Source organism: Papaver somniferum, chromosome 4, assembly GCF_003573695.1.
Source record: "Papaver somniferum cultivar HN1 chromosome 4, ASM357369v1, whole genome shotgun sequence".
NCBI classification, from domain to species: domain Eukaryota; kingdom Viridiplantae; phylum Streptophyta; class Magnoliopsida; order Ranunculales; family Papaveraceae; genus Papaver; species Papaver somniferum.
Window position 1 is genome coordinate 64,362,087 of NC_039361.1, and position 24,071 is coordinate 64,386,157.

Consider the following 24,071-nt stretch of genomic DNA (forward strand, 5'->3'; position numbering starts at 1 on the left):
ATTTGGATTTGAACTAGAAATAATATTATCATCGTAAAGATTAATTGGAGTAACAAATTCCTGATCACTATGCCTACATATTTCATGTTCTTCATCGATACTATCCTCATCATAATCATCATTATAATAACATGAAAATGATCGAACCTCATCAAAACAAGTAATGTTACCAATTCTAACCTCGTTATCTTGATTATGAAAATAACTATCCTCATTTTTAAGGGTATTATTGGAAACACTATATTGGAAAGTAAGATCATTTCGAGCAAGTCTTTCATTCGTCTCAGCCATCAGCTTGAGGGATTCCTCTATAGAAAGTTCTCTTTCGTCAAAAACTAAGTTATTCATTTCTGCTAACTTACGTGTCGACTCAGCTAATTTACGTGTTGACTCTAGTAAAGAGGAATTATCAGAAGGATCATAAAAAGGACTATTTTTCAATAGTTTTATTGCATCCTCCAAAGACGAGGAACTAGTGCTATAGTCTTCTTGCTCGTATGACTGGTGCGCATGTGGATAGTAATTGGGCTCACCATGGTATAACCCATAACCTTCAAAAGTTTCATGTTCCCAATCACTATTCACACTATGGTCATAAAAAGGATAATGTCCAAGCTGCTCAGTCGGATACTCATTGTATTGGCTGTTATAATACCAGTTCGACATCCTAACTGCAAGGGAATTCTAAACAAACACAAAGAAGGCTGACTCGGCCACAACAAGCCTATTTTATCTAGCAAACAAAAAGCATGATGGTTCCACTTAGATTTTTTATAGACCAGCTTCTATTCTTTCGAAAAGGAATTCGTTACAATCTGAGCAAACCCCTCTGGAATCAATCCGAGTCAAAGTAAGTTGAATAGAGGCGAGGGAAGCTGCATGGAGCTTTGATACCCAAGGCCTCACCGCATTACAAGGCGGCGCAGTCACGCATTCAAATCACAGAAACCATCATGAACTTCGAAGTATGCTTAAAAGAGTAACCAATATTTCTCGAATGACTTTCCTACTAAGCTCGTTACCCTATAGGTCTCGTTCTATTCCAAATTTTAAAGCTTAGGTTCGCGTTTGGTTTCGTTTTCCTAAGGCGGGCAAGAAGAGAACGGTGATGAAATCCGAACCCTTATCTTGTATGGCCAGGTCTTGCCCTTTACTAGGAAATTAAAATAGCCGTGTTCGATTCCTCAACATATATGCATACAAAATCATCCAGTAAACCCGCTGACAGGAGATTCGCGGGTGTTAAGAATTCTTACCTACCGTTCCAGACGGGGGATGAACCGTTGAAGTCGACTCGGGCCACGACTCCTATGTCATGTACGAACCCGAGGGGCCGAGGCGATATCTAATCGCCATCCTTCTCTGTGCAGTTTATTTATAACTACCCTTCCGTAGGGTTTTAAAAAAAATAATGTCCAAATGTCCAAAAAATAAAAATGTCCAAAAATTAAAAAGTCCAAAAATAAAAAAAAATAATTACAAAAAAAAATAATCCTATATACAGTTTCTAAAAACAAAATAAAAATAAATTAACTATATACAAAATCTTCTTCTTTACTTCTTTTGGATCCCTTCTTTGTTGACTTTTTTAGCTTCGCTTTTCTTTTCAACACTTTTTCTTTTTCTTTAACTTAGCTCCAAACCTGAAAGAAAATAAGAAATATCCAAACGCATAAAAAAGAACAAAAATAATAAAAAGAAAACCTATAAACAAATTTATAAACAAATACGCGTCGGCGACGCTAAAAATTGATGGAATTTTCAAAATTGTGTAGTGATAGTGGTAAAAAGATTTGTTTCAGACTTGTCAAGGAAATGGAATTTTTAGATTTTAAAAGAAAATATATATATATACAAAAAATATTAACAATGGGCGAGAGGTACTGGGACTAAGGATTTGGCCGAATTCACTACACAGGGTTCATTCATATATTCTTTGACAATTTAAAACTCAATAAAATTAACATGGACTCTGATTTTGCCAAGATAGATTCTCAAAATATCGATTGTAAGTCCTAAGCATGATGTATCAAAACACCTAAGCTAAGCATACATCATCAAATTAAATAACAACCAATTAATTCAAATCATATTTCAATTTTAAATTAATGCAAAAGTCATAAAAAAGAATAAAATAAATTTACCCGTGTATGAAATTCACCCTCATCTGTCGTCCCAGTGTTGGGTTTAGCTCATCATGATAAAAACACGCTCAAAATATTTATTTATTGCTCAAATGGTGTTTACAATGAAGAGAAGAAGAGAAAATGGTGTAAACAGCTAATGTGCGACCCACAGGAAGCGTCATAAAAGAACGATAAAAGAGAAGTGCTATTGTCGTTGTGGTTCTAAGACCCACACCTATGACCCACGCTGACCTTTCGTTGTCACTGTTGAAGAACGACGGTTCCTGGACGTCCGTTCTTCATGTTCTTCGCGTTCTTCAGCAGCAGCAGCAGGAACCGAGTTTCTGCAACTCGAGATTTCTCCTTCCTGAGCTCTCTTCTCAAGCCCAAACTCTCGACACCCTTTCTACTCAACCCCAGCAACCTATTTATAGCCAACAGACCCATCGAATCTCGCTCATTCACTCCATATAATTCTCTTTAACTCGGCAGTAAAGAAAATATTTCTGGGAATATTTTCTTTCCTGTTTCATCTTTTCACGCGTTTTCAAGCCTCCAAATTACCATATTTAACTCCTTCACGCTCCAACAGGCTGTGAGGGTCTTCCATGCACGCACAAAACACGTTGAATCTTCTCTAAATCACGTGAAACCCGTGATATACACGAACTGCCCTTTTTTCAACCCGTGAATTGTTTAGATGATTCTAGCCAATTCTGGTCGAACCAAACGCCCACAGTGTGTTCAATAGGCCATATCACAACTATCTACCAAAAATCAGCCATTGAATCTCCCTAGAACACGTTCAACAATTCGATCAAAAATCTGCAGAAGTGTTCTCCATTTTCCCGCCAAAAACAAAATTCAAATGGAGAAGATGACCTCCCCCTAATCCTGTACTGGGGTGCGAATAACAGATGCCTTTTGGGGTGACCTGGTATGCCCCTTAGTAATTGAGGTGTCCCTTATCCAACGGTGAGAGTTCGAATAACACGTGTCCTCCGGGGCTTTTACCAACTTTTCGAGCCGAATTTTCCAAAAAATGTTTATTTTCCAAAGGTGCCTACAAACACATAAAACACCAAAATTAGTACAAACTCGAGTGCCAACAATATATAGTATTGAGATCAAATTAAACACAAAAATGTGTCTATCAGTGCTTCGTTTGTTTCTACAGCCCCTGCTAGTAAAATTTTTGGACCTCCACCTTCATCACCATATTGGACCGTACTGGGTAATCTTCCCTCTGCTGGTGGTATGGACCTAGGTGGTTCTTCTATCCAAGCATTCTCTTTCATTCCCAGCTCATCCACCATGTCGTCTCTTCGTCGTGGTGAGGATTCAGTACTTGTGCCCCATGGTCGCTCTCAGGCGATTGGTGGGGTTCTTACGGATTTTGGGAAGGGTAAGTTACCTGAGAGCTTGGGCCTTGGGAGTTCCGACGATGCCATCCTTGAAGCCTTGCTGCGGGATTCAAAGAGTCCCTTTTCTGCTGAGGTCGATCGTCATCAACTGGACGATTCTTTGGAGGTTGCTTCAAAGTTAGATGTTATGTCTGCTCAATACCATGTGGCCAAGGATCTATTTTTTGACCCTGACTGCCGGCCAGAGATTTGGTGAAATCCGCAGGGGTAGAATCCAAGAAATGGAGTCCTTTATGGACACCTACGCTGATTTCCTTCCTCGTCTTTTGTTGTTGTCAGTAAGTGATTCTTACCTTATTGTTTTATGCCTTGTTTTGAACCTCTGTATGTTCTTATGCTCCGTTGTTTGCAGATTTGCAAAAAAATCGACGTTGGATGCACCTTGTTCAAGTTTTATAGGGATAAGTGTACTCACTTGAGTACTCTGTTGAAGCGTACCCGCCAAGATCATGCCCTTTCTAGCGCACAACAACCTTCTTCCAGTGATGCTGATTCTACTGCCAAGATATCTTTGTTAGAGAGAGATCTGAGGAAAACTCAGAGGTCCCTAGAGGCCTGCTTGTTGGCCATTGAGAGAGCAACTAACGCTGCAAAAGTTTCTGAGGATGGTCGTAAGGCCGCTGATTCCGCTCTAGCTGCTGAATCCTCCAAAGCCATAGGTTTGTTTCTCTTTTTCCTTAGCTTTGTCTTCATTTTTATTTGGTATCTTAGTTCTGAGACAACCTACGCCTGCCAGCTGGTACCTCTAGTGAGCTTAGATATCTCTAGGAGAAGGTAGGAAAGTTGACCTCCGATGTTTGGTATTATCAGAAAAAGTTTGACAGGTTGATGAACGTGACTGTTCATAACGAGGCCCAAATTTCTCTTGAATTTGCTCATAACGCAGATCTTGTGAAGCAGATGGCTTTGCTCTGCAAAGAATGTGACGAAGCCCTTAAGTGGAAAGAGGGTCTCATTTTAAAGCAAAAGGAGGATATTGCCTTAGTTCAGAAACGCCTCTCAGCTCAAGAAATTATCCGTAAAAAGTATCATAAGGATTTTGAGGATGATGCGCTTCCTTAGCTAAGGTTACTGCAGAAGGTAACGTCTTATCTTCTGAGGTCTGCTCTCTTAAGAGAAAACTTATCTAGGCTGGTTCTGTGCCTTCTTCCATGTCCTGTACATCCTTGGTTAAGAGATTGGAAGATTAGAGAATGTTTGCCAGGTTTTATCCTCTGAGACTGCTTCACTCCGAATCGATGTTGAGGATCTTCGGACCGAACGTGATACCCTCGTGGAGGATCTTGATTCCGCTGAGGTGGATCTTGCCAAATCCCAACATAGTTTAGAAGAATCCCTTAGCCATGCCGGAGGTAGCTTAGGATTTTCTTGTTTCAACATTCTTCGTGCCCCATATCGTTTCTGCTTTTTACTTATCTCTTTTGCGTCTGCAGGTCTCTAGGAGCAGCTTGTAGGTGCAAATGCTAATATTAACCGTCTTGAAGGCCAAGTATCTTCGTTGGAGACAGCTCATCAATTTGATGCTGCTGCAAAGTTTAAGGCTGCGTCACTTCAGGAAGCTAATGACCATCTCAGTGCTCAGATGATGGAGCTTCGTCAGAAATCAGCTTCGAATCTGGAGGTTCAGTCCTCCCAGATAAAGGTGCAATTCGAGCGCTCGTCCATTGACCACATCAACACTGCCTTTGCGAAGCTGAACTCCAAGCTGACGGGGTCGTCTTTCCTCGTCTTCCTTATCCTTGATCCTGATGTCTCGGCCTTTGTTTAGCCAGACTCTTTGTTGTTTTATGCCCTCAGTTTGACGTGCCTTTATGATGTCTCCCTTATTCATTATCAATGCTTTCTGATGGTTTGAACCTTTGTTATCTGTAACTTTTAAGACATGTCAGACATATTTTTGTAAAATCATTACTTCTCTCATGTTATTGCATGAATATTTTGTTTTAGACGTATTGTGTCTAATTGATCGCACAATCAAGCTATCACAAGGTGCTAAGGAATGCTAACCTTTGATGGAACATTCAACATCCTACCTAAGTATCCTTTGGCCAGAAGGTACCGTGGTGGCGAGGGTTCCTACGTGGGCAATAGTTTCTTGTAACCCTACGCGTTCAGCGCGAAGACTGCTTTACTTCAACAAGGTATCTCTATAGGGGATATCTTATTTTTTTTCTTATGCCTCATGAAAGGAGCCTTTGCCCCAAGGATCCGAGATCGACATATGCGCAGTTATGCCTTACCTTGCCTCATCGTAAATCCTGACGAAGGGTGTCTATTCTAACCTAATTTTATTAATCAAAAACTAATTTTTTAGCAAAAAGTTTCTTTCATTGATTAGTAAGGTTTATAATACCTTTGATCAGGGATAGAACATGGTAGGCTACTGCTCGTTCCTTTGTTCTCCTGAGTGATCACCATTCTCTTATGGGTAGTATTTTTTAGGTATATTGCATTCCAGGGATGTTTTAATACTTCACCTTCAGGGGTCCTTAGGTAGTAAGACCCTTTTTCCGGCAATGTCATGTATGATGTAGGGCTCGTCCCATGTCGGATCTAGCTTGCCCCACTCCTTCTTTCTTTGATATGGCGGAATTTATCATAGTACGTATTCTTCGACCACCAAGTTTCGGGGGATGACCCGTTTGTTGTATTCTCGAGCTAGCTTTCGTTGATAGTTTATCATCTTTTGTAAAGCTACCTCCCTTCTTTCTTCAAGGTCATCCAGCTTCTCTAACATCAAGTCTGTTGTTAGATTCTTCTCACATGCCGCCGTTTTTGTCGTTGGGAGTATTACCTCCGTTGGGATGATTGCTTAGGCTCCGTAGGTCAACAGGAATGGAGTTTCCCCCGTAGCTGACCTTCTTGTAGTTCGATAGTCCCATAGGACATTGTGCAGTTGTTCGCACCACCTCTTTTTGTATATTCCTAGCTATTTATTTAAGTTCATCGCTATGGTTTAGTTGGTTGCCTCCGCTTATCCATTGCTCTTAGGATATATATGAGTGGACTTGTTCTTCTGAATGTTGAAAGTATCAAACAACATGTCGATGTTCTTCCCTTGCAACTGTTTGCCATTGTCATAGACTATGGCGGCTGGTATTCCGAACCTACATAAGATTTGCTCAAACAAGAATTTAAAGACATTTGTGTCCCTAATTCTTGCCAAAGGATTTGCTTCCACCCACTTGGTGAATTAGTTCGTAGCCACAATGAGATATTTTATTTTTGAGGTTCCCTCTATCAAGGGTCCGACAATATCAACCCCTCATTTGAAAAATGACCAAGGGATGATGACTGAATTGAGCTCCGTTGCTGGTGCTTTGATCTTCCTGCCAAAGCGTTGGCATCTTTCATATATCTTAGCTAGGTTCGTCGAATCTTCGTCCATGCTTAGCCAGTAGTATCCTTGTATTTTGTCCTTAACCGCTAAGGATCTTCTTCCACTATGGTTGCTGGCATCTCCGCTGTGTATATCGTGGAGTATTGTCCATTTTTCGATTCATGAGAGGCACCGTATCAGAGGTCCGATAAATGACCTCCTATACAGTATTCCGTCACGAAGGTTGTACATTGCTACTTTTGACTAGAGTTTCCGAGATTCTTTAACATCGGCTGGTAAGATACCCTTGTCAAGGTACTGGTGGATTGGAATCCTCCAATCATCTTCCGCTTCGCTGTTGTTTCCTTCGTCTGACATAGATTGGTATTTGTCAGACTCTTCAGCTTCGTCATCTGGCTCTTTTATTTTTCGTTTTCTTTTCCTGTATTTGCTTCTCTCATGGACCGAGTTTGAACAGCCAAAGCCTCCTCAACGCCTGAGGTAGGTCCTTCTGTCGAAGGTTCGTAGATCCTTCCAATTTGCACGGCGGTGGTATTTCTGTTTTTTAGCATAGAGGATATGAATGCGAAGGAATCTGCGTGTCTGTTGTCTTTTCGACATACATGCCTGAATGCTATGTTGTTGATATTGGACTCATGCTCCTGAGCTAGATTTAAGTACGAAGATAACACTGGATCCAAAGTTTGGTATTTGAGTTCGATTTGTCTAATGACCAGCTGTGAGTCACTAGTCAACCGAGCATCTGATAAGCCTAGCTCCCGTGCCAAGCATAAACCATGTATGACCGCATCATATTCTGTGATATTATTGGTATATTGTTCAAATTCTAACCTGAATGCATAGATGAGTCGGTCTCCGGTAGGGGTTGTTATTACAATCCCTATACATGTGCCTTCTCCGTTGGAAGATCCATCTACGAATATCTCTCACCTTTGTGATTTCTGAGGTTCTAATAGGTCCTCCGGGTCTTGCTTGTCTTCCTCCATTCCTGGGATGTCATCTATCTCCGCTTCGTCGCTGAAAGGTAGGTCTGCCAGAAAGTCTGTTAAGATCTGTAATTTCTCAGCCTTCCTTGTTTCAAAGATTATGCGGAATTGCTTGATCATGGCATTCCGTTTTTCCACCCTTCCAACTTTCTCCGTGCTATCGAGGATTTGACCTATCTGAGCCTTTATGAAGACTCGGATGGTATGTGCATCAAAATATATCCTTATCTTTTGTGTTGCCACTACTAAGGCATATATGAGTTGTTCTACCTTGGTGTAGTTACGCTCGCTGAACTGAGTGTCTTGTTGATGTAGTAGATGGGATTTTCTCCTTGCCCTTGGTCTCGTACCAATACTGCGCTCACAGCGTAGATTGTTGCTGCTAAGTATAGGGTGAGTATTTCACCTAGCTCTGGATTCTGTAAGATAGGTACTGAGGCCGAGTACTCCTTGATTTTTGGAAAGATTGCTCTGTGGTCCATATGAACCAGCTTCATTTCCTTAGGGTATCGAAAAATGCTTTGCATTTGTCCGACGACCTTAATATGAATCTTCCCATGGAGGCCAAGATTCCATTTAGCTTTTGTACTCCTTTTAGTGTTTTTGGAGATGTCATCTCCATTAGTGCTCTGACCCTTTCGGGGTCCACTTCTATTCCCCTCTTAGTTACCAAGTATCCTAGGAACTTTCCCGAGGTTACTTCAAACGTGCATTTCTCCGAGTTTACTTTCATGTGAAAGTTTCTCATGACTTCAAATATCTCCCTTAGGTCTGACTGGTGGTTTTTCGCTTCTTTGCTTTTGACGAGCATGTCTTCCACGTAGACCTCTAGTATCTTGCCTATCCATGGGTTAAAGATTTTATCTCAATCGTTGATATGTTTCCCCCGCATTCTTTAGTCCAAAAGGCATCGTTGTATAGCAATACAAGCTTTATGGGGTAAAGAACGCAGTATGCTCCTGGTCTTCTTCTGCAAGGGCGATTTGGTTGTAACCGGAGTATCCATCCATGAAGGATAGTCTTTGGTGACCTTCGGTTGCATTGACCAGTTGGTCAATATTTGGCAGCGGGTAGCTGTCCTTGGGGCTTGCTTTGTTGAGATTGTTAAGGTCGATGCAAATGCACACGCCTCCGTTCTTCTTAGGTACAATGACCATGTTAGATATCCACGTGGGATACTTGAATTCTCGTATGAATCCTGCTGATAGGAGTTATTATAACTCCTTCTCCACTGCTTCTTGGTAGACATCTGCTACTTTGCAGTTTCGTTGCTTGAATGGTGTCATTTCTGGTTGGAGCCGAAGGTGGTGGGAGACCAAATTCTGGTCAATTTCTTGCATGTCTTCCGTTGACCATGCAAAGACATCTGTGTAATCCCGTAGTAGCCTTTGTAGTTGCATCTCCTCGTCCTCTTCTAGTAGAGTGCCGATGTTGATCATCTTTGGATCTTCCTCCATTCCGATGTTGATTTTGTTTGTTGGTTCCACCGGTGAAAAGGTTGGCTTCTGACGTTGTAGAGGAGTGCATTTCTGTAATTATCATTTAGCAGAGACATCCTCTACCGGAGTGGCAGAGGTGCTTGCTTCATGAGTTGAGGGGGCTTCGGGGACTTTGAAGCCTACATCTTTTACTTCGTTGGAGTTCGCCCTTCGTCTTTTCCTCTCGTATTGTTGTGCAGCGGCTCTTTCTTCGTTGAGTCTGACCTCTGCTAGATTGCATAGCCTTGCGTCTTGTTGATCACCTTGGATTTACATTTCACCCATGGGTGTAGGGAATCGAAGATACTGATGATAAGTCGAAGTTGTTCCTATTAACCGATAGACCCACAGTCGTCCCATAATGACGTTGTATGGCGAAGGTGCTTCCACGACGCAGAACCTTGTATTGGTTACTAAGGGTCATGTGCGTACCTGCAAGACAATTTATACCTTTGGTCTAGAGACTTCTCCATTGAAACCGTATGTTGTGCAAGTGGATGATTCCATTTACTTAGTTGTTAAACCCATACGTAAGTATGGTTCGTTGAACATTACGTTTAACGAGCTGCCCCTATCAATGAGGACCTTCGTAACGTTTCATCCATGAATTGGAAGAGTGATCACAAGTGGGTCGTTGTGCATCTCGACTTCCTGATTGACATCTCTTGTTGATAATGTTAATGGCGTAGACATCCACTCTTCCCAAGTGCTAGTATATGGTCCACTTAACTTGAACACCTCGTGGGCTTCTATCTCTCTTCTGTTCCGAGCCAACTCGAGGATGTCTTCGAGTAGCTCCTCCTGGTCTCCGCTGGAGAATGTGATCATGTTGATGTATTTTCTATCCTGAGGTAGTTCTACCCTTTTCTTGGGGGCTACCTCAGCATCCGCTGGTTGTATTTGCACATACTCCATGAACCTGCCTTCGTCTATGAATCTCTGATTCGTGTTCCGTAGGTGATAACATGTGTCAGTTGTATGCTTGTAGTACTGGTGGTACTAACAATACTCTTTAGCCTCATTTGTTTTATCTGGTTGCTTTCCCCTAGTATTAGGGTAAGGAAAGACCGGCTTTGCTCCTTCCTTGCTTAGGATGTGGAAGAATGTTGTGTTCAGCGTGGTGTAGACTTTATATACAAATTCTTCTCTTCATTTTCCCCTGCCTTTTCCATCTCCGTATTTTGATCTTTTGTCTCGAGAGCTGGTTCTGCCCCCGGCCTCGTTTTGCCTCTTAGGTATCCCCGGAATTGGTTCCAAAGAGTTTGTTCGTTGCAGGGATGTTGTTTCCTTTGTTTGTGCTCCGGGGTTATCCTTTTGGATTTATTCAAGTCTGATGTAGCGATCTTGGACAACCCTAAGATCTCATTCGGAATCAAGGGCTCGGTTGTGAAGCTCCAGGAAGATAGCCGAGGTTCTATCAAGTCCGTACTTATAGAAATTAATGCTAATTTATGGATTGACTTTCCCGATTGCTTGGCATGTCTTCTTCCACCTGTCTGTGTATTGCATCAATGTTTCTCGGGATCCGATAGCTAAAGCAAATATCCTATCTAACCCTGCCTTTGTTGACTTGTTGTACATGTATGTCTCCAAGAACACCGTAGACAATATTGCTCAAACGAGTCAATTGAGTTTGCTGGTAAATTATCATACCATGCCAATGCTGATCCCGTCAAGCCAGCGGGAAAGTACCTACAAAGTACTACCTCATCTCTTTCCCAATGGGCAAGGACACGAGTTTAGTATCGTAGGTGGGCTGCGGGATCTGAGGTACCATTGTATGCCTGAAATGTAGGTACTGGGCATTTCGGAGGGATGAGCTCCCTCAAAATGCAAAAAGACAACGGAGATGTTGTCGCTTCTTGGAGTAATTCTTCCAGCCTTGCGCTTGTGTGTCCGGTTTTCAGTCCTTGTATTTCTTTCCGCATTTTCTCCATTTGCTCCATGACCATGTTCACATTATGAGCGTATCTAGAAAATATCTCATCATAATAAGACTGAGAGGGCTTGTAAGTTGGATCCACTTCGATTTGATCATGATGTGTTCTCCTGCCCCTCCGAGTGGGTTAGGATCCCCCCTTCGCCTCCCTGAGATAGCTTCGTGCTCACTCCTCTTTGACGGAGGGTGAGTTTGGGAACCTTCTAGTTCTACATCCAGCATGTCTTTCAAGTTTTTATTCTCCTGGGATATCACGTGCATTGCACCCTAAGGAGTATTGTTGTAGAGATCCTCAGAGTCATCTGCTCCTTCGTCTATGACCGGAGCATAAGGATCTAGCTGGATAGGAGTTAGGTTTCCCAACCCTCGTCCCATAGGAGCTAAGGTTCTGGTTAACCCTTCATTAGCCGCATGTGGCTTCGTAACATTCAGACGCTCCGGTAACGTCATGTCGTAAATTGGTTGTGCTCCCGATGTTTACCCCATCCCTTCAACAGGGGTAGGTGGCTTGTTAGCAACAATTCTTCTTGCTATTTCACTTTGTTCGTCGTCTGCTTCATTTCTTTGATTCGCTTGAGATGGTTTTTGAGATCTTCCTCTTGTAACAGTAGGTCGTGAGCTTGTTGGTACATCACTTGGTTTCTGCATGCCTTCGGTTTTTGTTACCCTGCGGTCACAGAAAAACAACAAAATTTGCGGCTAGGGTGTCTTCATAAAAGATTAGCAATTAATGCTCTGACACAGATGATGGCTAAACAACTTTTTCAGAAATATTACGAGAATGACGTTTGAAAATATGGGTTATTTAATTTCTTATGACACCCTTGGATAAAACAACCTTAAATGTTGAAAACAAATTAGAAAGGGTGTCAGATCTTCCGCGAAAAGAGGTTATTAAATGCGTTGGAAGATCTTTTTTCCTTAAATTCTCACTGAGATTCCTCTGCGGTCAAAGGTACTCAGATCTAGAGATACCTTGTCGGAAATGGTTGTTTTAGTACAAAAAAAGAGTTTTAACGTTTTGTGAATGCGTTTTTTGCCAAAAACTTTGTATATCTGTAAGATTGCAAGTCTTTAGAGGCTATGAACACAAAGAACTTGCGTAAAGAACGGATGAACAAATCACTAAAAAGTGAGATTCATCGTTGTAGAACTCAGATCTCTTCGTTAAAGAATATGCGTAAGTTAAAAAGTAAAGGAACATCCTACTAGCGCCAAACTGTGACTACTAATTTTCCCATAGTCTACGTAATGTATACAGCTCATAGAATCGGATACTATATAGTATTAATACCTCTGTTAAACTGATAGTGCTAAGTCATAAACGATATTGAAGATCACAATAATAACGAAGAACACAAATATAACGTAAAATGGAACTAAGTTATCATGAGACACAAGAGATTACGTGGTTCGACTTTCGTTTACGTCTACGGGATAATGAGTGATTGTTTCGTATTAAGTATTGGTGGTTACAAAGATCTTAAATGCTTCCCAAAGTAATAGAGAGAACTCAAGTTGAAGTAAATACTTAAGTTTTAAACATTAAAGAGGTATAAGCTTAAGACTAGATCTTCTTCTCCTAGGTATTGAATGCCCTTGATTTGTTAGTGAAGCTTGGTATTTATATCCCCTTTGTTGTCTTTGGATCCATCGTTTCCTGATATACCTTTCGTACAAGTGGTACCTTCGTTCACCCCATGCTTTCTCCAGTCGGACTCTGCCACCTCAGCTGACCCACGTTCCTTTGGGAACTTCCCAGCCTCAGTACAGATTCTACCTTCATTCACCGCTAACCTTTGCCAGTCAGACTCTACCACATCATCTCTCTCCACGTGCTTTGATTAAAGTGTAGATAAGAGATTTGTGCATTTAATGTTGATTAGATATGTCATCTACCTCTGTCCCTTCGCCAGCTGCCTCTCCCTAGATTAGGCTTTACTTTTCTATCTTGGCTGTCGAGGTATCCCTTCTTAGGATAAGATAAAGTAGATCTGCGAAGGTGTCTTCTGCTACTCAGGTTCGTCTGTATAGCCCTCTTGCAGGCGACCACTGAAACCATGACACATGCTCCGCAGAATATTGATATTCACATCATTTGAGTAACTTCCACTGATATGTATACATGTTTGAAGTCTTTCTTACCCCATTTCATAAGATTACATACCATAACTTCCAGTCTGGTGATGAAATTGAAGTATCATGCTTATACATTCGTTCAAAATTCCACGACAACTTTTTTGTGATGGTGTCAGGATTTGAAGTCCACTCTCCGCTACCCAACTTAATAGAAGGTATATTGTTTTTCCTTCACCTTTGCATGAATGATAGGTGAAAAGCTCGAGTGTTTTGTCAGCAGCTTGAATTCAGCGAGATTTATTGCGCTGCTCACAGAACTTATGCCTGTGACCTCCAGATTTTCTAGTACAATCTTGAGATTCTTTTCTAGTTCACTTGTGTCTTGTAAGTGATCACCTTCTAAATATCCACCAGCTTCCTTTGAGTAACTTCCACTGCTATGTCTATATGTTTGAACTCTTCCTTACCCCATTTCATAAGATTACATGCCATAACTTCTAGTATGGTGACTAAATTGCACTATCGTCAAACTCACTATCATCATGAAAAAAGATGAAGTTAGAAACTTTACCTGAGTTTTTTTGCCTCTGCAAGGTGCAATATAACTTTTCTATGAGATCATTGTAACATGAAATCATCGAGTCCATATTTGCTAGTTGAGCCGTCTCTTTAACTAGTAAATCTCTATATTTTCCAAGAATTGTGTTCTTACTGGAACCCACGTACGTGAAGACTTTCTTAGGTTTTTCTTAGCAATTGTACCAAAACCTGTGCTCTTTGTTCTATTTGATGAGTAAGCTCTACTAGCATTCCTGGAAGGTGTCTTGATTCGAGAATCAGTATCCTTAGTTTTAAATCCGAAGATTTTGTCTTTTGAATGTCAGTAACTTCTTTTAAGATGAGACTCAAGGTTTCTTGAATAGACTCGATCTGATTACTTTTCAATCTAAGCTTACACTTTCACTGAACATTTCCTTCTATATTGCATATATAACAAAGTTTCTGAACCCTGACAGAGTCAGCTTGCACAGACTTAGTACAAGAACTTTTCTTTATAAGAAATACAGTTTTTTCTTGGTTAGAGAAATATAACTGGTCATCCTTTGTCAAAGTGGTAAGACTTTGATAATACCCTTCTAAAAGAGATTTACTTGAGCTGTCGTGAATGCCATAGGAAATTACTTCCTCGAACTCTTTTGTTTTTAAATTGACCATATATAAGGATAATTTCTCATATTCACACATATTACATGGAATTGAAGGATTCTCCAGTAAACGTTGAATTTCCAATGAGTTTTTCTCAAGTTGAGCCTCAAGTGAAATAGTTTGAAATTTACTTCAGCCTTTTCCTCAAGAAGAATCCTGATTTGTGAATCTTTTTCATTAACCTTTCCAATAAGATTGTTGACTTTGTTTTTCAGCCTTTTAACCTCAGAAGCCTGAATCCCAGACGACTAAGAATCTCATCACTCTTCTTGGTTGCTTCCCTTTCTACTCGGATTCATCAGTATAATAAGGATAAAAATTGTCAATTATAGCATGTTTTATGGTAACCAAAGGTTTATCTATTTTAGAGACTGGGGAAGATCCTATCTCATTAATAGAGTCCATAAAAATAGTTTTTTTTACAACCGATGACACTTTAACGAAGATTGCACTCTTGTCTATAATACAGATCGCTTCAAACACAGATTTATTAGGTCAATAGTGTTTCCCTTATCTGATACTAATTGTAAATGCAGGGGATACCAAATACACCCAACTTTTTCGTTCGGCAACCTATATATATAAAACTTAATACAATAGCAAGTAAACCAACTGAATGATCCCTGATAATATGTATATAGAGTTAATATCTCAATCTGTACTCAATCAACACGTATATAGACACAAGGTCCATGAACCTGATTGTTAAGCAGAGTACTTGGACGGTCTCAAAAATTAATATCCAAACCACTAACTTCAGGACTTTAACATAGCTATGATTGTTAGAGCATTGCTTGGTTGAGCCCAAAAGTTTTTTTTATCTCAAGATTGTTGTTAATATAAGATGATCAATACTATATCTTGATTTCTAGTCTACTAAGTCAAGTCTCAGATTGGGTTAAAATTTGGTAGTTGAGTATCAGATTCACCCTTGAATACTGAAGATCGGCGAAGACATTTGGAAAACATTAGTATCAGGTATGTGAAGACCGAACCATTCTATTTTACTCACTATCTTAGCATTCTATCTTTTTGAGACAATGCCATATGACTTCTAGTAGATTTACAAAGAAAAAGTTTCGAGTTAAGCTTGTCTTGCTAAAAATCTCGAAATATGATTCAAAGCAAACATGTTCAATAATCCTTAACAATATTTGTTCTAAATAATTTATTTGTGTCAATTAATGTGTGGATCATTTGAAAATTTCCCATGCAAATGATTTCATCATGCGGGAATGTTTCAAACATCATAAGAGAGAAATTTGAACTTTCTGATATTTCTAATCAGGGTATATTGGCGAACCAGTTCGTAAACCATAGATATCTGAGTTTCAGAAATACAGAGTTCAGTTGGTGATTGTTCACGAACCGGTGTGAACAAAAGTTTCAAAGTTGGTATTAAAGGCTAGCAGTTGATGAACGCGATTCACGAACCGTGGTCAACTGAGTTCGGTAGTCTTGTAGGGTTGACGATCCCGGTTCACGAACCGTTGCACCCGACTCGTGAACAAGCCTTACGGTTCACGAACCGTTGTACCAACTGTCGCAGTTTAAGATTTTAGTATATGCTTAAAGACTTATTTTTTAAATATGTTTAACATTACTATAACTCTCTCAAACATTTCTAAGACTTCATTGATCACTCAAACACTTATGTGTATGCATCATGATTAAATTCTTAGGTGTTTAAATGAACATCAAATTGTTTTAGTTTCTTTGGCATATTTGCTAAACTGAACAATCATTATACACAGTTCCAGAACCGGTTCCTAGTGTATATTCTTTTATAGTATTTTTAAGACCTAAATTTTTTTGCTTGATTCTCAAGTTATCTTAGATTTAATTCTAAGAAAACCCTGTTCCTTGAAAATCCATAAATAGAGATGCTCTTTCAACTGGGAAATTCAACCCCTGACGCTTTGTGTCCTAGTTGATTCTAGAGTCGTCCTCTATAGACCTAGGTTCCTCTGAGAAACATAATTAGTTGTACAACTAAAAGACTTCTCTATGGGGATTCATGAAGCCAGGTCCGACTATCTTTACCTTGATAGTTCGTGGATCGTGAACTTGTTTTTATGTTATCGCGGTTTTTGTAATCTCTTTCAGGCAAGATAGATAATAATCATAAAGTTCTCTTCGTCTCATAATTGTGATTCCTCAAGATAGATATCTGAAAATGATCTTAATTGATCTTTTGAATATTGTTCTTGAGAGGTGGTTAAGAATCTAGGATGCTCTTCGGGAGTCGTAAGTTTTATGAGATTTGCTAGCTTTGTCCACTGCAAACAGATTTCCTCACCTTGATCTTTAATCCAAACGTAAATCAAATAGGCTTATATGTTAGAGGAAGGTTGGTATCAAAAGTCTTCACTTAGCTTGAAGTAACTCTTAGGCTGTAAAGGACGTCATCTAAGGGAATCAATTGCTTATAACCTTCGAGGTTTAAGAGACGTAAGGAGCGCGACGGTAACTGAACCGCTTGGAGGGTGAATTCGGTCTCAACTACATTCCAGTATGAAGTCTGATAGTAGGCTAGTGTCTGTAGAGGTTTAATACAATTTGGTGTTCAAATATGGACGAGGTTCCGGGGTTTTCTACTATTGAGGTTTCCTCGTTACCAAAAGTTCGGGTGTCTTGTATTTTTCCTTTTCCACGTTATATTATTTATCTTTATAATTGGATTTACATAGGTTTATACGTATTGTAGATACGTCCGCTTAATTGTAATTGATTACGAGACTAGTTTCTTATATAATTCGTATATTGAAAGATAAATAACAAGTTTAATTACTTGGCAGAATTCTGATTGAATTATTTGGATACGAGTAGATTGATCTTGGATATTGATTTTTGAGATCGTCCAAGTACTCTACTTACCAATCAAGTTCACGGGCTCAGTGTCTATATACATACTGATTGAGTAGAGGTTAGAGATATATACTCTATACACATTTTGGCAAGGATCACTCAGTTGTTGTACTTGCAATTATATTAGGTTTTGTCCATACAGGTTGCCAAACAAAAAAGTCGGGTGTGTACTTGGTACTTCTGAGTTTTCATTTAGGAAACCCAACGAAACATCTCAATAACGGTAAGAAAAATAGCTATATTTATTAACAGTTTGTTACACCCAAGAAAACTTAATTATGACACCATGTAAAATTTGTATTACAACCAATAAGTGATACGGCTGGGAGGCATCTACCTCATCCCGATCACAAGGAAAGGTTCACCATGATGGGGTGTACTTCTTTTGGGAGCATCCTTTTTTGCGGCATGCTCCTCAGATATTTGAAGTGGTCAGATAGGAAATATAAAACAAACAAAAGAATCTTCATACTTACAAGAATCAATGTTATTATCATAATGATGGAACTAGTAGTAACATTTAGAATACCCTTAACTGTAGTTGATGATACAAAAAACATAAGAGAAGCCAGAGGACTTTATGCAAACTGAAGAAGTTATTATACAAGAAAAGAAATTGAAAGTAGGCAATGCAGCAGAGTGGATATTATTCTAAAGTTGTTTACCGGAATATATGATAAAGCAAGACAAATAAGATATAGCATTAGTGATGATTTCTATCAAGATCTCAGACTGCATTAACTTCAATATAGGCAATTTTATTTTGAAAAAAAGATTTGGCATAAGTAGCTCTCTTATCAACTTATTGTAACCATTTAGCCATAAACAAAGGCTGTCAATGATATGACCTATACATTCTTCTAAAAATTTGCAAACCAATTATGGAACTACCAAGACATTGAAATCAACCGAGTAACTTCATTAGTGAAGATTCTCGTTTTGCAATTTATTAATAGTTTTTACACGCATATTTGATGATTAATGAATGAGGTAATACCATTTTTTCAAAAACCAAAATAAAATGATTTTTGCGGGTTTATAACTAGGGTTATTTAGTTTTTGGTATTTAAATTTTATCCAATATTAGTGTTTGGTCTAACATCTGTCCAACTTAGGATTTGGTACTTGAAAATAACGTTGACCTGTGTTGACTGTGTTTGACAAAACATTCAATTAATTCAATTTCTTAACGAAAGTCAATATTTAACACAGTCAACATAGGTTGACGTTATTTTCAAGTACCAAATCCTAAGTTGGACAAATATTAGACCAAACACTAATGTTGGACAAAATGTAATTATCAAAAGCCAAATAATCCTTATAACTATACTACACTCTTTGTCATATGCTTAAAAAAATACTCCCTCCGTCTGAGCTTAGATGAATGTTTTGAACCTGCTACACTTCCCTCACTCCTTTCCCTCATTAGGTGGCATTATTCTTAGCCCTTGATCCTCTGGATTGGGATTAGCAGGGGGTCCCATTGTTATTGGATTAACCAATACATGCATGACACGTAAGCAGGGAAGGGAGTGAGGGATATATATCATTTTCGTGAAGGTTTAGATATTTTCACGCAGATTAATAAAAAAGAAAGAGACTACATATTTTCCAAATCTACCCTCATTAATACTTATTAGAATATTCAAATCTCTTGTTTTTTATTTCTAGATTTCTGTGTGAATTTGAAATATAGTGGATTATTTAAGAGTTTCATTTGGGAAGTTGAGCTTATGTTTTATATTTAGTTTATATATGATTCCAAACCAAGGAAAATTCAGAAAATTATTAAAAAATATAGAAAAACCTTCTAACAATATGGGAACTGTCAAAAACCTAAAACTAAGCAGGGGACAAGGGATTAGAGAAAACACTTTTTGTCTTTTTTTTCTTCTTTATTTAAGTTCCACTAGCTTTTTGTTTGAGATCTTCCCGGCCTTCTCGAGTCAAGTTGTATCTTTCTTTTTTAACTTATTGACATTTACAAAACAATAAAAGAAAAAAGGACAAATCACAGCTGAAGTATTGGTAATAAAATTTGACAAAATTTCCAAGATTGTTAATGGGGGTAGCAGGTTAGATGGGGTTGTACCAAGCCAAGATAAAACTTATTTTATCCTATATGAAAATTTATTTTGTCTTATTTTGTGGTTGTGGTATACCCCACCTAATCTTGTCCCCTATTAGCAATCTTGAAATTTTCGAATTATATTTTTTTGATCAATTTTCAATTGCTTAAGATGTTTTTCCAGTTTCAAAAAATTAAAAAATAAATATATAATATGCTTATTTGGTTTTTGAGATAGCAATCTTTTGCCAGCATTCCAGCTTGCACTCCTTAGTCAGCCACGACACAGGTGACTACAAAACGTAAGAGCAAAGATGGAATCTTAAATTCTTTATTTCTTTCTAATTAATAAACGACGGAATCTTGGTGCATGTGTTATTCCCTTCGGGTCCAGATCGTCTGTGCCGGCACAGACGATCTCGACCCATTCCCTTCTCACTAATGAGTTTTGAATCTTAAACATGATCTCATAACTTGTGGGAATTGTACTTGTAAGGTGTGATTAGAATCAGACACTGAAAATAGAATCAAATCCCTAATGTTTGCCAACTCACATGGCCGGCATCATAAAATAACGTTGCTGTTTTGAGCTTCGCTAGCCTCGTTTTGATTTTACTTTCATACCAGGACGAACTCGCGACTTCTCTCAACCTTGAACAAACAGGCTATAAGCGGGTCCTGCCCTTCGTTTCAATTTACCCTTCTACTTTCTGTCGGTCGGACTCCGACATTCGAAGCTCAACCAATCACAGAATGTCACAAATACACAAATTGTGACCATCGGATTTTCCGTATTTTAAGGAACATCAACGTTTATTAATTGGAAAATAATAAATGTAATTTACTGCTATATTTGAGCAGGAAATTCATATTCGACAAAGAAATGACTGTATAAATAGTAATAGGGAATTAAGGCCAATCATCTACATTTTCTCCAATATCTTCGAACCTACCACTACTGTTCATCATCAATTTTAGGGTTCTACAGATAAACCTTTAATTTAAGGTAAAAATATCCAAATTCCTTAACTCATACAGTCATTTACACATATGAATTATTGATAAAAGACGAATCTTGAAGGACTTTTCAATACGCGAAGAGGTGATATATTGTTTCAACCAAGTCTTCTTCATTAGATAAGGTTGAACTTTGGAGGAAGGAAAAATAAAATACAATACGCTATCGAAATTAGGGAAAAATCTCAATTTATAAATTGAGGAGAAGAAACAATCATTTGTTGAGAGAGAAAGAAAAAAAGAAAGGAAAAATTAAACTTAATTTCCTTCCTTTAATTTTTTTTCAAGGTTTTTTGAGAATTCTCCTCGATTTTTACTATTTATTTCTGAAGATTTTTGGTTTAATTTTGTGTCTTTGTGTATCAGGATCTAATTCTTTTCTGGGTTTTGATTGAATTTTGTTAATTGTTTCATTTTAGTTCAATTTGTTTGGTTTTATTGGATTTTGGGGGTTTTGGATAAACTTCGATAATTTGTTCAGAAGGTTTTGATTTTGTATTTGGGGCCATAAAAGATTAGATCTTGTTGTGTGGGTTTGATTTTGGTTTTGATTTTAAGTTGAACTTGAAAAAGGAAGGATGACAATAATACCAAAAGAGAGGAAACAAAGAAAAAACAAACAAGTTGCTGATGAGAAAGCACCTCTGTTACCAAGTAAGCATCAAGAGGAAGAATTTGATGAATTTAATGGAGGTTCATACACTGGGGCAGTGTTTAATTTATCCACAACTATTGTTGGTGCTGGTATTATGGCTTTGCCTGCTACTATGAAGGTTCTTGGACTTGTCCCAGGGATACTAATGATAGTATTCATGGCGTTTTTGACCGAGTGCTCGATCGAGATGTTATTGAGATTTAGTAAAGCAGGGAAAACAGTTTCTTATGGAGAGCTTATGGGAGATACTTTTGGAAAGTATGGGAGGATTGCATTGCAGGCTTGCGTTGTCGTTAACAATGTTGGAGTGCTTATCGTGTACATGATTATCATCGGTATGGTAATTTCTGGTGTTTTTGATTACTTATTTGAGCTGCATGTTGCCTTCATTTTGTTACTTTACACTGTTATGATCATGGATTCATGAGTGTGAATGATTGTTGTTAATTGTATTTTCTTTTAACATGTGTTTGTTTTTTGTGATCTGAATGTTAAGGTGATGTAATTTCTGGAACATCTGCAAGTGGAACACATCACTCTGGTATCTTAGAAGGATGGTTTGGTGTGCATTGGTGGAACGGGCGGTTCTTTGTGTTGCTTTTCACCACACTTGGTGTATTTGCCCCATTAGCATGCCTCAAGCGTGTGGGTAAGTTTATTCTCTGCGACTTATGTATGAAATATTGATTGTGAAACATCTACCTAGCGTAAATAGCTTTGCTATGTGGTTCCTTGATGCCTAAATTTCCTGAATTGCTACAACACTATTGCTTCATTCTCTTATTAATTCATTTACTTGCGCTCCGCAGATTCTTGAGTTGTTTTGTAGGTTGATTTTTTTTCATAAGTTATTAGTCTTGGTCTAGCCTTATATAGGGTATCTTGGTTACATATAGACTACGTAGAAGCATTTAAAACCTTATGTCTATGTTGGCTTCTAATGCCAGTTTTCCTTTGAAGCAAATCGATGAAATATTTTGAATATCTCCATAGGTTCAATATTTAAATTTTCTCCTCATTGTTTCCTTTTTGTTTATGAAGATATAGTGCTGACCTCTTCGATGAAGAGAATTTCTTACATTCATTTGTTTTGCAGATTCGTTGAGATACACTTCTGCCTTATCAGTTGCTCTGGCGGTTGTCTTTGTTATTATTACCGCGGGAATAACGATTGTCAAATTGATAAATGGAAGTATAGCAATGCCCAGATTGATTCCTGAAGTACCTAATCTGACCTCGGTTTGGAACCTCTTCACAGTTGTACCTGTTCTCGTCACAGCTTACATTTGTCATTATAATGGTAAGCAAATCTTTGTCCTAGACTCCCATATAATTTCATCGTTGGTCAATCTTGAAGAGATTTTCATTCTTAAGAACTTGTGATATTTTTGCAGTGCACCCAATATACAATGAACTGGAAGTCCCTTCTCAGATACAATCAATTGTGAGGAGCTCACTAGCACTTTGCTCAACCGTGTACGTGACAACAAGTTTCTTTGGATTTCTCCTATTCGGCGACTCAACTCTAGATGATGTCCTTGCGAACTTCGACACCAACCTTGGTATCCCATACAGCTCACTGCTCAACGATGCTGTTCGTGTTAGCTACGCCCTGCACCTGATGCTTGTCTTCCCTATCATCTTCTTTGCTCTAAGGCTCAACATGGATGGTCTGTTGTCCCCGACAGCTGGTCCTTTGTCTTTAGACAATAAGAGATTTGCCATGATCAGCACTGGGCTCATCGCTATTGTTTTTGTGGGTGCAAATTTTATACCTAGCATCTGGGATGCTTTTCAATTCACTGGAGCTACAGCTGCAGTTTGCATTGGATTCATCTTTCCTGCTGCCATTACTCTCAAGTAAGTTCTTCAACTTCGTTCTTCTTTTCTTTTTCTGTATCAACACCTAGTAGTTATGATAATGAAAATTTCCTTGAAGACTCGGTGTCCTTTAAATATGTCGTTATGAGGGTTATTTTCTGACTTTTGTTTTTCTTCTACTAGGGATCCTCATCGGGTAGCAACACGCAAGGATAAAATCATATCTATTTTTATGATTGTGCTTGCTGTTTTCTCAAACTTGGTGGCCATATACAGTGATGCTTATGCTCTTATCAAGAAGAACTCATCGTCTCCAGTTTCCTAAGAACAACGAACAGAAGTGAAGACCAGTTTATGTATGAATACAGTGAGAAAGTTGGTGCTTCCTAGGGTGTGAGATTAATAAGTAGTAGCAGGTATTCAATCTGTGAGTTGAGTTGCTCTACCATTAAGCATAAACGAATTCCTGGCGAAAAAAGAACAAAAATCATAAACTAGGTATATCTGTTTAGCTTCTTTTGCTTTATCCCATTCTTGTGTGGGACGATAGATTGTGTAGTACCGTGAAAGTAGATACAGATTGCAATGTTGTATGGATTCGAGTGATATTATAGTTTGAATTAAAGAAAAAGAAGTCGATTATATTTGAGCGCATACCATTTCCCATTTCTTTTGGCACACCAGGGTCAGGAGATACCGGTGTTAGTAGAGAACCTGATCAGAGATGTGTTGACTTGGTAATTACAGAACTGTATTAGTATTATAATTCTTTCCGAGCATAGAATGAGTTTTTTTTTTTGGTGATGAGCTCAAACACGCTTGGCTTGGTTGAAGCACACTTGTGAATAAGCAAATTAAACGTGCAGCTGATTACAAGGGATTACCAGCTGCATCAAATCGGAGTATAGTTTTGTATGGGATAGTCCTTTAATCAAGGAAATTATACTTGCTCTATTCGTTGAGCTAAAACTGAACAGATCAGATGAACAAACGGAGTGCTGCTGTAACCTCATCACAATCAATTTGGCCAATAATACTTGTCATCCTGAACAAAGTACCCATAC

General features: G+C 38.7%; 2 protein-coding genes across 2 annotated transcripts; both read left to right on the forward strand.

The window, feature by feature from the left end:
* Positions 1-3,771: 3,771 nt before the first annotated feature.
* Positions 3,772-5,318, forward strand: LOC113272623 (tropomyosin-like). The gene is made up of 4 exons (XM_026522436.1): positions 3,772-3,828; positions 3,903-4,209; positions 4,726-4,847; positions 4,992-5,318. Exons 1-4 carry the CDS (start codon positions 3,772-3,774, stop codon positions 5,316-5,318), a joined length of 813 nt encoding a protein of 270 aa, XP_026378221.1.
* A 15,109-nt stretch (positions 5,319-20,427) lies between these two features.
* Positions 20,428-23,661, forward strand: LOC113275726 (amino acid transporter AVT6A-like). The gene is made up of 5 exons (XM_026525278.1): positions 20,428-21,521; positions 21,683-21,835; positions 22,283-22,486; positions 22,581-23,046; positions 23,191-23,661. The coding sequence occupies exons 1-5, from the start codon at positions 21,110-21,112 to the stop codon at positions 23,330-23,332; spliced, it is 1,377 nt and encodes a 458-aa protein (XP_026381063.1). The 5' UTR covers positions 20,428-21,109; the 3' UTR covers positions 23,333-23,661.
* The last annotated feature ends 410 nt before the right edge of the window (positions 23,662-24,071 follow it).

Bases quoted from the DNA above. Each gene is read 5' to 3' on its own strand.
- LOC113272623 (XM_026522436.1), top strand. From the start codon at position 3,772: ATGGAGTCCTTTATGGACACCTACGCTGATTTCCTTCCTCGTCTTTTG. The intron at 4,210-4,725 runs GTTTGTTTCTCT...TCCTTGGTTAAG, and splicing joins TGAATCCTCCAAAGCCATAG to AGATTGGAAGATTAGAGAAT. The intron at 4,848-4,991 runs GTGGATCTTGCC...GCAGGTCTCTAG, and splicing joins AGGATCTTGATTCCGCTGAG to GAGCAGCTTGTAGGTGCAAA.
- LOC113275726 (XM_026525278.1), top strand. From the start codon at position 21,110: ATGACAATAATACCAAAAGAGAGGAAACAAAGAAAAAACAAACAAGTT. The intron at 22,487-22,580 runs GTAAGCAAATCT...ATATTTTTGCAG, and splicing joins TTACATTTGTCATTATAATG to TGCACCCAATATACAATGAA. The intron at 23,047-23,190 runs GTAAGTTCTTCA...TTCTTCTACTAG, and splicing joins CCTGCTGCCATTACTCTCAA to GGATCCTCATCGGGTAGCAA.